Source organism: Aspergillus multicolor, assembly GCF_047715735.1.
Source record: "Aspergillus multicolor strain CBS 133.54 unplaced genomic scaffold BDW74scaffold_7, whole genome shotgun sequence".
NCBI classification, from domain to species: Eukaryota; Fungi; Ascomycota; class Eurotiomycetes; order Eurotiales; family Aspergillaceae; genus Aspergillus; species Aspergillus multicolor.
The window spans coordinates 308,898-322,881 of NW_027395958.1; the positions used below are offsets into that span (position 1 = coordinate 308,898).

The 13,984-nt window shown below is 50.8% G+C and overlaps 4 protein-coding genes across 4 annotated transcripts; 2 read left to right on the plus strand and 2 right to left on the minus strand.

Moving 5' to 3' along the window:
• The first annotated feature begins 155 nt into the window (after positions 1-155).
• On the plus strand, positions 156-1,768 carry slu7 (mRNA splicing protein SLU7). Its single transcript, XM_073723934.1, has one exon. The coding sequence runs from the start codon at positions 255-257 to the stop codon at positions 1,653-1,655; it is 1,401 nt and encodes a 466-aa protein (XP_073585583.1). The 5' UTR covers positions 156-254; the 3' UTR covers positions 1,656-1,768.
• Positions 1,769-2,901: 1,133 nt separating this feature from the next.
• BDW74DRAFT_128667 (uncharacterized protein) lies at positions 2,902-4,435 on the minus strand. Its single transcript, XM_073722232.1, has 3 exons — positions 4,060-4,435; positions 3,534-4,004; positions 2,902-3,456 (listed from the first exon to the last, which is right to left on the minus strand). The coding sequence occupies exons 1-3, from the start codon at positions 4,300-4,302 to the stop codon at positions 3,133-3,135; spliced, it is 1,038 nt and encodes a 345-aa protein (XP_073585584.1). The 5' UTR covers positions 4,303-4,435; the 3' UTR covers positions 2,902-3,132.
• Positions 4,436-4,970: 535 nt separating this feature from the next.
• BDW74DRAFT_128763 (putative C6 transcription factor (Gal4)) lies at positions 4,971-8,043 on the plus strand. Its single transcript, XM_073722234.1, has 7 exons — positions 4,971-5,071; positions 5,310-5,410; positions 5,462-5,491; positions 5,546-5,640; positions 5,713-6,032; positions 6,088-7,258; positions 7,309-8,043. The coding sequence occupies exons 2-7, from the start codon at positions 5,354-5,356 to the stop codon at positions 7,694-7,696; spliced, it is 2,061 nt and encodes a 686-aa protein (XP_073585585.1). The 5' UTR covers positions 4,971-5,071; positions 5,310-5,353; the 3' UTR covers positions 7,697-8,043.
• Positions 8,044-8,306: 263 nt separating this feature from the next.
• On the minus strand, positions 8,307-10,000 carry BDW74DRAFT_128736 (peptidase C65 Otubain-domain-containing protein). The gene is made up of 4 exons (XM_073722233.1): positions 9,779-10,000; positions 9,402-9,679; positions 8,784-9,341; positions 8,307-8,733 (listed from the first exon to the last, which is right to left on the minus strand). Exons 1-4 carry the CDS (start codon positions 9,911-9,913, stop codon positions 8,655-8,657), a joined length of 1,050 nt encoding a protein of 349 aa, XP_073585586.1. The 5' UTR covers positions 9,914-10,000; the 3' UTR covers positions 8,307-8,654.
• Positions 10,001-13,984: the final 3,984 nt, after the last annotated feature.

Here is a 13,984-nt window from a genome sequence, read left to right on the forward strand (position 1 = left end):
CACGATTTCCGCCACCGATTCAAAAAAGATTCCTGAAGCATGGTTGATAGACGCGTCGGGCGGCGCGGGAGAGACGCCTGCTCACGTGATGCCTATCAAAGCCGAGACCTGGGCCTTCAAACCGCTGGGAGAATCAGCATTTGCGAACATTATTACTCACAACAGGGCTGGGAATTGTTGGGACTTTGATTCGCATTCTATTTCATATACTGCTCATATCTAATTCACTGCCGCCCTTCCGATCCATCCTCGCCATGTCGTCGCGCAAGCCCGCCGATGTTGCGTCAAAAGAGCGCAACGAGTACATTCCGGCTTTCATTTCCAAGAAACCATTCTATATCGACGACGAGGACACTGCAAACGATTATCTAGAGCACCAACGTCTACAAAAATCAACAGCAACAGACCAATCAAAATGGTACGACCGAGGAAAGCGTGCCGGTCCAGCGGCCACCAAATATCGCAAAGGCGCTTGCGAGAACTGCGGCGCGATGACCCACAAAACAAAAGAGTGCCTAAGTCGCCCGAGGAAACACGGCGCGAAGTGGACGGGCAAGGATATCCAGGCGGACGAAGTCATTCAAAATGTCGATTTAGGATGGGATGCCAAAAGAGACCGATGGAACGGTTACGACGCTGGAGAGTATCGACAGGTAGTTGAGGAATATGAAGAGCTAGAGAAGCTGAAGCGACAAGCAAAAATTGCCAATGGAGAAACAGACAATGCCAACGATGAGGAGGCTACAGAGCAGGAAGCTCGATATGCAGAGGAATCCGATATGGGAAGACAGCAGAGTACAGCTACTCGCAATCTACGAATCCGAGAAGACACCGCGAAATACCTACTGAACCTGGATTTGGATTCAGCCAAGTACGATCCGAAAACGCGACGCATGGTGGACGCCGGCGCTGCAGAAGACCTGGCTGCAGCTCTTGTTGCTGAAGAGAACTTTGTTCGCTCGTCTGGAGATGCCGCGGAGTTTGAGAGAGCTCAGCAGTATGCCTGGGAGGCGCAAGAGCGTGGTACGCAAAAGATCCATCTACAGGCGAATCCAACTTCCGGTGAGATCATGCGAAAGAAGGAGCAGGCTGAAGCCGAGGCCAAGCGGGACGCGCAACGGAAGGCACTTCTTGAGAAGTATGGCGGCGAGCAGCATTTGAAACAACCTGCCCTTCGTGAGGCAATGGTTGTCGAGAATGAACGATTCGTCGAGTATGACGAGACAGGTGCTATCAAAGGCGCTCCCAAGAAAGCAACCAAGTCCAAATACGCGGAGGATATCCTCACAAACAACCACAAATCAGTATGGGGTAGCTGGTGGCACAATTTCCAATGGGGCTATGCTTGCTGCTTCTCAACAGTCAAAAACAGCTATTGTACCGGTGAGGGAGGAAAGCGAGCATTCGAAGAAGCAGGAAACATGTTGCTACTGCCTGAAGACGAGGCTGAGCAGCCGTTGCCTGGAGCTGACGACGTTGCTGCTCCCAATGAAGTTCAGAGCACAGAAAGCAATCAGGAGCGGGATTCAAAGAAACGGACGCTTCTAGAGGTGCAGTCGGGGATCACTGAGGAGGAATTTGAGACGTATAAGCGCAGTCGACTCGCAGCTGATGATCCTATGGCTGCGTTCATTGGAAAAGGCGATGCTCAGTAGATGTGTGGTCTCCAACTTAACTTAATTTCAGTGTACATATTTTATATAGTTTACGACTACAAACCCGCAAAGTGCGGTTCAAGGCATGATAATCCCTCAAGAAGATCAATACTCTGATCCCCTTGCCGCGAGGCTGAAGTCTGGAGAAGTGGAGATCTAGAAAGCATGATAAGCGATAAGGGTGCATGTCATGTGACTATTGCCAATCTGGGCGGCGGGCCAGGGCTTGTGCCCTGTCATGGCACACTCGCTTAGAGACAACCGGACCCAGCGCAAGTTTCGATCCGCCCTAGTGTAGCGACGACGACAACGACAACCAGCCCTTCAACGGAATCGCCAGGTGAGTTGCGCCCGTTTGGTCCTCCGAATTGATCTACCACTGGAGTCTTGTAACTGACTTTTTTTTTTTTCGCTCGTTCAGTTCCTAATTCAAGATGAGTACGTCCGAATCCGATATGCCGTCGAATCCTCGAATGCTCCGACAGAACTTTACAGACTGACGACCATTATAGCGAAGGGTACCTCCAGCTTCGGAAAGCGCCACAACAAGACTCACACGCTGTGCCGGCGTTGTGGTCAGTACTCCCTTTCCTTCGATTCTTTTTCCGACGATATACGGGCATTGGTTTCGATATGGGAATAAGCCAGAATCGGTCGGAATGCACAACAGGACGGAGGGGCTAACGTTTGATGTTTCTTCGATACAGGCAAGCGGTCCTACCACATCCAGAAGTCGACCTGCGCCAACTGCGGTTACCCCGCTGCTAAGACTCGCAAGTGTACGAATATCCCTACATCCTTCTCTTAAAGTTTGGCGGAGGAATATGCGGGCAATGGTTTTTGTTATGGCGTCGAACACTGGCTTACGATTATGCGCGGACAACAGTCAACTGGAGCGAGAAGGCCAAGCGACGCAAGACCACCGGTTCCGGCCGTACCTCCCACCTCCGGGACGTCCACCGCCGCTTCAAGAACGGCTTCCAGGTCGGCACCCCCAAGGGCGCCCGTGGCCCTGAGAACCACTAGATCGATTCCGATGTTGCGTTTTCGTTCCCCGGGGCTGGAGAGGGCTGGTATGGCGAAGGAGCCTCGCATCTGAAGTTCGGTTTCTCACATGCAGGGGCGCTCCCGCGGAGTTGGAGTTGGGACAGGTCTTCCCTTATGCCGTCAGAGCACTTTTTATATTAGAAGAGAAAGGGCAAATAATTGACGGTATTTGGAAGACAGAAAATTTACAATCGCATGGGCCTTGAAATGGATTAAGTTCAAAAAAGGGACAAACATGAATGAATTTCCTTTCTACGTTTATGGCTGGCGAATATCCCATCTGCGAGAGAGTCGATCATGAGATATCCATTAAATGTGATCTGTCTCTGAGACCTTTTGCCTGAATACTAAGTGTCTATCTAGCCTGACAATGTTCAGCCAACGTCTATCCTTTTCACTTTTCCGCATTTCAACGACCAGCATTGATGTTCTACTCCCCGCGCCTGAAGACATTAACGCCTCCATCTCTCTGGACAAAGTACAGAACCTCCTTCTCTTCCCAATTCTCTTGGCCGGCGCCGTCTCTTTGTCCCCAAGCGCCTCCTTTACTAATCCTGAGTACGCCACTGACATCCCTTGCGGCGCCTGTCTCCAAGTCTCTAAGCTGCATCACCATCTCTGCCCGGTGGGCCAATCCAATAGCAAATGCGGCATGTTCCGTCTCCAGCGGAGTCGAGATGTGGTGAGCGGATGCAGAAGCATTGTGTATCAGCGGCGAGTCCGCGGAGAGCGTCACGACTGTCGCAGTAGCAGCCTAGAGATTAAGAAGCGGCAATAATTAGAGACTTGTTCTCATCCAAAATCGTTGTCCAGCAGTCAATGTCTTCATACCTGCTGTAGTCCCATTATCCACTCCGCCAATTCCGTAGCACCAATGCCCTTGCTCGGGCCCGTAGCCGCGAGTAGAAGGTCCGGTTGGTCCACAACCAAAAGGACTTCGGACTCTTCTTCTTCACCCTGGCCTGCTGCCATGAGCTGGTTTATCACTGCCGTGATGTCTCTTTCCATAGCGTCTATCGCCGCTGCCCCATTTCCTGACAGATGTAGCCGCTTCACCGGGCCAGTCTCCTTTGTCATTTGTGGCGAGCCATCAATGCCAGCGGACGAAGGGGGCGGTTGACGCAGTGATGCAATTCCAGGATGCGGTCTGGTAGGAAGGGTTGTTCGAGACATTGGGCCGGACGCAAAGGGCTGGGATGGTGTAGGTGACGGTGCTGATGTTGTCGGGCTGGAAAAGAGCTCGGAGAGTCCGTCGACGAAGGCAAATTGTCGCTTCTCAGTGAGACGTGCTAGATCAAGACCCTAGTCTCGCCATCAGCGTTGCATTTGGACTGTGTTCAAGAGCGCCGGTACATACCAGTCTTTTCGCTTCTGACCTCCAAAACTCCCAATTCCGCAAAAAACTCACGAGCACAACTTTTCTCTTCCTCTCGCCCTCGACGCCCCGAAGCCCAACATCTGTCAATGCCGCACATAAAAACCGCAATACAAGCCAGTTTCCGGTGGCGCCTAGAACTGAGGTCACGGCCGTGAGAGAGTCTTGTGGAGGGGTCGAGATGTAGGGCGTGAGGAGGTGGGGGAGGGGCGGTTGGCTGGGCATGGCTAGTAGACACAGTTAGGGGTACAATGTCCTCATAAGTCTGGATATGGTGTTGCGCTGCGTCTTTGGGTATTTATCGTCCCACCGCAACTGGTTTTCCAGTGCTCTATACCGGTAGATATGCGATTAGATAAATTTCGGCGACAGCTCGAATATTTCGGTGACGTCGTGAAAAATGGAGCCATTCCATGCATTCTATTGGTCAGCGGCGGTACCTGAGTTGAGGCCCACTAGATGCCCCACGTCTAAGGCACCGACCTTTTGAGTTATCTTACTTCAATATCTACAATGCTCTATGCCATGATTTGCCTTATAAACCACATTTCTATGCCAGTCAATGAAGCTGTATATGATGACCTCCAAGGGTGGATGCTGTATTCTTGTGCCTCATCATCATTGGCCGCTGCTCGAGTATGCGCCTACAGCATAGACTACCTAGGGAATGTAACAACCAGTTCACACGACGATGAAGTGATACAATTCCTCCTTGAAAGGGTAAAAAGCATTACAGTTAAAGTATAACTTCTCTTCTGGAAGAACTAGCAGGTAAATTGTCGCGATTCGAGAAAATTTCCAGAGTCACATGACTTTCTGCGCAGGTCCCCCACTCGACAAAAGTGCCATCTTCTTTCCCTCGATCAACGATCCTCGATCAATCCATTCATTCTCTTTGAAACACCACTCATGGGTCCAATGATAAGCATCTCTGCTTGATGCATCTTCCCAGTTTAGTCCCTAGAGCGTGCATCGAGACCTGTTTCTGCCGATCGTGAGTGCGCCCCATACCTATCACCTCGACTGCTCTGCTTTTCGCGATTCCCCACTGTCCCCTCGAGGCCAAGTCTAGTATGTCCGCTACATTCCTTACGGACATGGCCACCGCCTCTTTTCCTTCCAGTACTCTGGATGGACTAGGTACGAGGCTTGCAGTCGCTTGGGGCTTGGGTAATTCTTCTGTAACATGGAATGCCGCACTAGTAGCCCCTCTGCTGACAGCCAATCCGCAGATGAACGCTGTTCTCTATGATGATTGTCAACGAGCGCCAGATACATGATGTCAAAAAGCAAGATCACCATGGCTAGCACTCGCGATTCCCATTCTTATGCAGTCAGTTCCCCACACGTGTCTTACTAGGATAGTTCTAACCAGGCTTTACAGTGTGATGAGTGCCGTCTACGAAAATCCAGGGTACTTCTTCCCCTAGAGTCAGTTCGCTTTGGCCTAGATCTAACCCAGCATTAGTGCTCTAAAGAGAAGCCTACTTGCGCCCAGTGCAAGCAGCTGGAAAAAGAATGCAAGTACAGTCCGAAAATAACCAGAAGCCCTCTGACGCGGCAGTATGTCTCATATGCTCATTTGTTCCCCTTTACCTATCAATCTCCCTTATCCCAGTGTTGACTTTACTATAGGCACTTGACCTATGTGGAAGACCGCCTGCAGGCCTTTGAGTCAGCCTTGGGGCGGCTATTTCCTGGGGGTGATTTGGATGCCACTGTCCGCTCCCTGTTACATGACCAAGATCCCTTCTCGAAGGAGCGCTCCTCATCAAAATCTTCTTCCAGACATTCTACTCCCGCAAAAACTGAAGCAGATCGGCATGAGCCAGCGCCAGAAGCCTTGCCTCAGCAAGCCGATGGGTTTGACTGGGCAGAGAACAGAATCACTCTCGGAGATCTGACCGATGGGATGGCAGCTTTGTCGATTAAGCCAGAGGGCGCGGGTTACTTTGGTACATGCACTATTTCCATCTTTTCTTTTTGCGTAATACTAACAATCCGCCACAGGGGCGTCTTCAAGCGTTGTACCGCTACGGGCCTTGCTAAAACATGGCTTTGATTTGAATATCCCACCCGGCTCGTCAAAGCAGGCCGAACACTCGGATAGAGTCCCGTTGAAATCGCAACTTCTTAATATAGCGCCGTCGGGTGTCGTTGAACAAGCGTTTATGGATGCATTCTTTCTCAATTACCATATGAGCTATCCTTTCGTGCATGAAGCCACATTCCGGGCGCAGTTCTACGAACAGCTTCCCCGACCCCACGGGCCCGCATGGCAAATTTTGCTGAACACAATCCTCGCGCTAGGAGCTTGGTGTATTGGTGATGATAATTCCGACCTGGATATCACCTTCTACCAAGAAGCCAGAAGCAGATTGCAACAAATGTCTGTTTTTGAGGCCGGCAATCTCACCTTGGTCCAGGCTCTGCTATTCTTGAGTAACTACGCACAGAAACGGAACAAGCCTAATACAGGCTGGAATTTCTTGGGTCTGGCTGTTAGGATGTCGATGAGTCTCGGCCTACACAAAGAGTTTCACGGATGGAAAATTAGCCTGCTGCAACGTGAGGTTCGCAGGAGACTATGGTGGGGAGTATACATATTCGACAGCGGTGCCGCGAAGACCTTTGGTCGTCCTATTCTTCTGCCAGAGGATAGTGTCATGGATGTAAAACATGTCCTCAACATCCATGACGAGGCGCTCACAACTACAACCACTTCAGTGCCTCCCGAGGTGAACGAACCAACACTGTACACGGGGATGATCGCCCAGGCCAAATTCCACATCTTAACAAATAGTGTTTACCAACGTCTTATTTCAGGTCCCAATCCAACTCCAGAGGAAACCCTGGCCCTCCAGAAACCAATGGAGGAATGGTATAATAACCTACCCGACTATATAAAACATCCGGCTCCCGGTTCAATGTCAGATAATTTCGCCTTGGTTCGCAGTCGACTATTGTGGCGAGATTGGAATTTGAGGATTCTGATCTACCGTCCCATCCTCCTAAGGTGGGCTTCCAGACGATGGACACCAAACACGCCCACCGAACCAGAAGACCCTTACGAAGCAGAGTGTAGAACGCTCTGTTTCCGAAATGCCAAGCTAACTATATCCTCAATCACCGATTTTGTGAACAACTACCCGTGCACTAGAGTTGGCGCTTGGTATATGCTGTACGTTCTCAGTCCTCATACCGGGGAAAGCGGTACTAACACTACGACAGATACTTCCTCTTCCAAGCAGGCTTAATCCCAATCATCCTCTTGATGACAGATCCCGCCAGCACAGAAGCGCCAAGCTGGATCCAGGAGATCGAAGCAACCAAAGCACTTCTCATGTACCCATCCCTAAGCAACAACAACCTCGCCGGTCGCTGTCTCGACGTAATCCATCGACTCTGCGCACCGGTATATCCCTCAACCACCACCAGTACTGGTGCACCGGCCCAACAGCCGCAGCCGATCTACATGCCCTTCGCCGACCAACTCTACAACGATCCCACCTTCGGCAACCTATTCCCGGACGTCAACCAGGACCTAAATGTCAGTGCTGGAATGGACTTCTCCGAATGGGTGAACTTTGCCCCAACGCCGCATGCGGATTTCACCTGAAGCACATAGCATGGCAATGCACTATGCACCCATCTCGCAACCTGCGGGGAAGGCTCCAAAGAGTATACTGCATGGCAGGGGTACATCTGAGAAAACCCCACACATTAGTCAAGCCTGGTGTCATCTTATCATAAGGAGGACCGGGTGTGATGCCCGGCGTCAGTATGCCATCGGCACGCCACTTGGGATCATACCTCACCCTGCCATTATGGCGTATGGGCTCCCAACCCGAGGTAAACTCGGCTCCTCTCATTCAATCTGATATATTCGGCCCGTGCCCTTGAGGTCCCATGAAGCATCAACAAATCCCTCCCTCGGACAAACTTATGATGCGTTAGACTTCATAATCGTAACTTTTTTGCCTCAACAACCTCGCCTCCATCGCTTCTCTTTGCCTGGTATATAGTATATCTACACGCAGGATATGGATGGCCAATGACACCACCAATCAGGAACAAGCTATATAGTGCGAAGATGTACGCCTAAATATATAAGAGAGTTGAATTGTGAATATAAGGACTTTGGTCAGATGATTGACCGCAATATCTACTAGCAACAAGCAACTCCAGACTGACTAACGTCGAATGTTGTCATTATGCAGATAAAACCAAGCCCTCTCACTTTTCAAATTGTGGGCCCTTCAAGATGCCAGGCAAAGCGCTCACACCAATGCATAAATGGCATACGCTAATAGATGAATGAAATGAGGAAGCAAAGAGCAAGACAAGCGAAACACACAGTTGGCCCCGGGGAAGAGCGCATTGAATTGAAAGGGGTTAGGACAGGATGTTTCCGTGACAACAATACCATTTCAATCAAAGCAGGGCTACCTCCTGTACGTGGAACCACAGCGTGTGCAATTCGTGTCGTGAGGTCATACACTTCATATGTCGTAGAAAACTGAGACAGAGGGTGGCCAAATCATGACAATGGGTTCCCATGTATTGGACCTCTGGCCCTACTTGCGTGATTCATTGGGAGCCCAGTGCATTGGTTCAAAATCTGGGTTTTGGTAGTGGGCATGGTTGAAAGGGGAACTGTTGTAGGTTAGAAACGTATCAAACACAAGGATACAGGAGTCTCATACTTCTTGAACGGTGCGGTGACCGGAAGAGGAAGTGAATGGTTCAAGTTCGACTCGATGACGTGTTTACTGAGTCGGATCTGAGGCCCATCATCTGTCCGGCGAGGCAACGAGCCCAGCATTGGAGGTGGCGGTCCGGACAGCCGAATTTGTGGTTGCGGAGAGGCGACAGGTGGCGGCGGCGGAGGCGTGTGCACGGGGGCTTGGTAGACCTCTTGGGGTGGGGAGACCCGGTATGGATCTGGAGAGGGCTGTGCGTGAGACGAGGAGAGCCGATAATGATCAGGCGGAGGCTGAGATGGTGAGACCCGATAATGATCTGGCGGGGATTGTGGTGGTAAGACCCGGAACGGATCCGACGGGGGTTGCGACATTGGAGGTGTCATCGCAAATGAATTGTCCATCATCAATTGCGGAATTGACATTAGGCTGTTGTTCATCACAAACGACAAGTCGCTGGTATCCCAGGGTGCGTAATCGGAAGTTATGGCGTATTGCAAGTTGACTTGCTGCTGCATGTTTACATTCGGGTCCACTCGATAAAGCAGATCATAATGGCCGCTGTGTTCCAAGTAAGCAAAAATGGCCAAAAATAATAACGCTTGGCCATAGTAAACTGACGGTCGATAAAGTAGGCGGATGGCCCCAAGACCTGCCCTCGTTTGTGTGAGCACGTGTGGAGTCACGACATCGCCTTCACTTCGGTCAAGATATAAGATCTCCACCATGAGTCCAGAACCCTCAATGACTCCATCTACCAATGCTTGCAAACCAATCCCGTCGATCTCAGTCTTGACGGGGTCAATTTGTGTTGAGCAGTACCGTTCTATGGGTATGTCCAGTGGTAGGAAGGCTGAATAGCGATGGGGATTTAGTTTCATGTACGCGCTGGTAAGAAACTGCAGTATGAAAAATGAACCATCATCAGCCACAAATTATAGCCTCCACTCTGAGTCCTACTGCGAAGATACTTAGAGCTTAATCAAGGGGATACTGACTCTGAAATGGCAGATGATCGTTTCCGAGGTGTATTCATCATTGAATAGTTCGAGAAGGAAGGAGTCGTCCCGCTCGCCGCGCTCGATTGCGCTCAGAATACTGTCAAACACCTCCTCTGTGGCATCCACAAACATCTCGTACGTAGTCTCGTCCAGCCCAACTTGGTCAAGAAGTGTGCTCAACGACTTGATTCGTGCCCGCTCGCGCTGTACGTGTATAGGGTCACAAAGATTGAAGAGATGCTCGAAATACCCAAAGGCAACAGCTAGACGAGGTAAGATTCCATCCTCCACTTGCGGGGTTTAGGCATTACCTCTCCAGCCACAGTTTCCATCTCCCTTCATGATGCGAGTCTGGGGATGTGTAACAGCTAGGGCCTAGAAGGAAACGTTCAGCGAAAGCTGGCTCCAGCATGTATTTTCCACATTCGGGTCTCACAGATGTCTTTGTGACGAACGTAGGATCAGCATTGGCATAGTCCATCGCAATTGAGTTAGTTGACTGTTTGTGCGAGACGAGCGGGCCCTGTATGTGGTATCAATTGAGCACAATATCCCATCGTCAAGAACCGGTTTCCTTACTGGGAGCTCCGGCTCATACTTGTTGGAGAGCTGCTGGAACCGCTCCATCTCGGTGGGCGACAGTGTATTCATGTTGAAGAAGGCCGGGTAGTAAGTATAGAAAGCGTTGGACAATTGAGAGATCTCGTGGCTCAAGAGAGCGGGGTGGGCGATAGACTGAGAGAAGTAGCCAGGATAGTGTTCTTCTCTGGGCGGATAATGGTGGAAAGGGTCGTAATGGCTTCTTTTGAAATCCGATAGGGACATCGCATCACCTTCTACCGTGGGAGGTTCGGAGGTGGTTGATGGGGGGTGGTAGCGTCGGGAATCGGGGAAGGTGAGCCAAAGTTATCACTCAAAGCACATAGTTCATTGGCCCTATTGTCCCAGTGTCCTCCTTCCTTCCGGTCAATGTCGTCTTAATGATGCAGGAACCTGCTGGAACAATGCTTTAGCATCACGAGAAGAAAGTGGGTTCAAAGCTATCATGCGACCGCGAATCTATAAATCGGCCAATCGTCCGGCAACCGGATTGTCTAGAGCTCAACGAGCGAAGAAGAAAAAAAGATGAAACGAGACAAGAACAGGATAAGATACAGGAAGGAAATTGAGAGAAAGAGAAGACGAAGACACACAGCTGCAGCTTGCTTGCTAGAGGCAAAGTGTATCTCGCATGTGACACGCAGTTGAGCGAGTGGTTTTCCCCACTCTGGTACAAGTCGAGGACAGAAAAAAGAGCGATGGCTAACCTGAACAAGAAGCTAAAAATAAGGACGAGTCTGGGTCAAATATACTTACAAGTCGGATCTCGAGATCTTCGGTGCTAGCGAGCACCAAGCAGGGATGGGGCTGGACAGATAGCTTTGACCTGTTGTTGATGGGGCGATGGATCGATGAGGGGAAGACTCTTAAGTAGACCGACGATAAGGCTCTCCGGCTGCCATCGCCATCAAAGAAAGAAAATCAGAAAGAAAATCAGAAAGAAAGAAAGAAAGAAGGAAAAAAGAGCATGAGCCATCCATCCATCCATTTGACAAATACCACCCTACACCACCAGCAGCACCTTCAAACCATTATTGACAAAACTCCCGATCGAGCAGCACAATCAGCACAATATGATACATGCCTCGATCGCCCCATTCTTCTTCGTCTTCTTCTTCTTCTCGCTCTTCGTCATCAGAATTTCTATTTCCACTACAATTTGGTCACCGGGCAAATGCCGAATCCCCCCGCGATGGACCACTGACAGCCCGGCGCTGCTGGTGCTCAGACCGCACCCTCCGCCATCTCTAGCTTTCCCTTGACAAAACCGCTCGCAATCCTGGCTCTTAATGGTCGGAATTGAAATCATAGTTCCCCTCCGTTATGATCACCATCTCCAAGACTTGAAGGTTGACAGGCATGCACTCGAAAGCGACCACATGTCCGCCCACCGCACCCGCGCTTGACTGGGCCGATGGTCCTGCAGCTAGTCGGAGGCTGCGAGTAAGGTGGCTGGCCTTCAGATCCAGTTCCTTCTCGTCTAAACATCCCTGCGCTGTTTGTGAACACCTTGCCCAAGATGGTAGCACATCCCAAGGCGAGCTCATTCGCCGCAATCCGTCCTCCGCGCGCTGGCGCAGTTACCCTTTTTTAGCACCGCCGGTTAATATAAGTCGCGAGCTGCTACTGGCATCTCCCTGAGGAATTTGCGCGACTACGCCTGCGGTGCTCCCACCCGGCTTGTGGTATGCAGCTACTTTTTACGAGGGTGGGCGGATTCGAGCAGCTAAGATGCATAGGCATAATCCCAGGAAGCCTTCTCTATCCAGGTTGCCTTTTTCTCGCTAATGCCGACGGACCACGACGCAAATTATCCTCGGGGAAATAAGAAGATTGAGAATCAGCTGCGCACTGGACACTAGAATGACGATAGGATCTCAAAACAAAGTTTCCACTATACGATGCTTTGGCCGCGTCTGACATCCTTGGTACAAATACTACCAACATCTGAGGTCAACTCCGAAGGGTGAGGACGGAGCAGTAGGCGAACGATTGAAGGATTGCTTTCACATCCATTAGTTCTCTTTGGCATCGAGCTAGCGAGCGACTGCTTCCAATAGTCGTCCATACATTCGGCCGAAGAAGCGACGTGAAACAGCATTCAATTAGTCCACCTCCATTCGCTGTTTTGATCTACATCCGAGTCGTCGATTCCAGATATGGAACGGGGTCAGACAACCGTGGCTTGTCTCTGGACCGTTCTGCCGGGTACAACCTCTAGGCTCTAGCATCCAGCCATTTTTACCCATTCGCGTGGGCAGCCACGGCCGCCTGCCTGGAAAGATTGGCCCAGTCTCTCGCTTGCATGTTATCTGGAGAACTTATCCTGTCGTTGAAAATAAATCGGCCCTTCCTCCCTGTCGTGCTGCAGCCACAAGTGACAGGACTCAATTCGATCCAGCTAAACCACCTAGATACCTTGCATATGCTACCTCGGAAACGCCGTCCGGACCATTCAATTCCAGCCACCAGAGTCTATGTCGGAAGATATGCTCCTGTACCTGGATCTTCTTTTCCTTCGCACTTTTGCTTACATACCGAGTACATATGCATATATGTATTTCTGATTCGCCAAGCAATGTCATTTCTGTACTCGAGGCTCCCCTGTAGTTTGGAAGATCCGTGAGGGCTTTTTACAGTCTTACCTATAAACATCTCTCTTGAGCCTCTGTGCTTGCGGGAGAGCCGCGGCTCTCCCCGGCATCTTTTGCTTGTTCCGGCTTTGAGCTCTGCTCCATACATAGTACATCCGGAGCACAGTTCTATTGACGTCGATCGCTGATCATGGTTAGTTCACTGTTTGCTACCCGCGGCGATCTTCTTCCCACCTGGTACAGGGAACACAAAACCCGGGGCACCCCGCCATGCCGCTACCCGATGGCATCATGATAATTCGATAACCAATGCAAAAAATCGGAAAATCGCTTGCAAGCTGCCTCGGTGCAAGCTGGATGTCATAGGTAAACCAGGAGGGAAGCGGACGGCGGACGGGACGGATGCACGGTGGCATTAGTCTGAGCGAGCCAGCCGATCCTCCTCATGCAGCTCGACAGTTTACAAGTCACAGCCCAATTGCGCCCCGGCGTCAAGCGTCAAGCGTCAAGAAATTATCCCTATCTACCTGCAGCTCTGCTCGGCCGGACTCGAAGCCTCGTAGTAGTGTAGCACAAAGGACGGGTCTATCGTGCTATGGATCTTATCACGCGGAACACTGCGTTAGGGCTTGGAATTGGAGAAACAAAGGGCGTTCATACTAAACGGGACCGAAAACCATTCGACGACAGCTCGCCAATTGGCAACACCACTCCACAGGACCACAGCTGCATGGCAATATTTGCGATTATTACTCCGTCCGGCGTCGGCCCTTGACCCGCTGCCTTGGCGCCTGTACTCCGTAACAATTGCCAAAGTGTTGAGCGTTGAGCGCCGATGGCTACCGTTTGACTGGTCATTGGACTAACTGGTCGTCGGGATATTCCTTCTTCTAGCGCCAGCTTCCTGCATCGCACTTAAGTACATAAGTACGTGCGTGAGCTACGGCTTACGCTGCAAGAGCCTAGGCAAGCGGAGGTACAGGGTACAGAACATCAGCGAAGTACTCCG

Excerpts from the sequence above, each read along its gene's own strand:
- slu7 (XM_073723934.1), top strand. The coding sequence starts at position 255 with ATGTCGTCGCGCAAGCCCGCCGATGTTGCGTCAAAAGAGCGCAACGAG.
- BDW74DRAFT_128763 (XM_073722234.1), top strand. The coding sequence starts at position 5,354 with ATGATGTCAAAAAGCAAGATCACCATGGCTAGCACTCGCGATTCCCAT. Across the intron at positions 6,033-6,087 it reads AGAGGGCGCGGGTTACTTTG|GGGCGTCTTCAAGCGTTGTA; the intron begins GTACATGCACTA and ends AATCCGCCACAG. Across the intron at positions 7,259-7,308 it reads GTTGGCGCTTGGTATATGCT|ATACTTCCTCTTCCAAGCAG; the intron begins GTACGTTCTCAG and ends ACACTACGACAG.
- BDW74DRAFT_128736 (XM_073722233.1), bottom strand. The coding sequence starts at position 9,913 with ATGTTTGTGGATGCCACAGAGGAGGTGTTTGACAGTATTCTGAGCGCA. Across the intron at positions 9,680-9,778 it reads CGATCATCTGCCATTTCAGA|TTTCTTACCAGCGCGTACAT; the intron begins GTCAGTATCCCC and ends TTCATACTGCAG. Across the intron at positions 8,734-8,783 it reads GTCACCGCACCGTTCAAGAA|TTCCCCTTTCAACCATGCCC; the intron begins GTATGAGACTCC and ends AACCTACAACAG.
- BDW74DRAFT_128667 (XM_073722232.1), bottom strand. The coding sequence starts at position 4,302 with ATGCCCAGCCAACCGCCCCTCCCCCACCTCCTCACGCCCTACATCTCG. Across the intron at positions 4,005-4,059 it reads GGTCAGAAGCGAAAAGACTG|GGTCTTGATCTAGCACGTCT; the intron begins GTATGTACCGGC and ends TGGCGAGACTAG. Across the intron at positions 3,457-3,533 it reads GGATAATGGGACTACAGCAG|GCTGCTACTGCGACAGTCGT; the intron begins GTATGAAGACAT and ends CTTAATCTCTAG.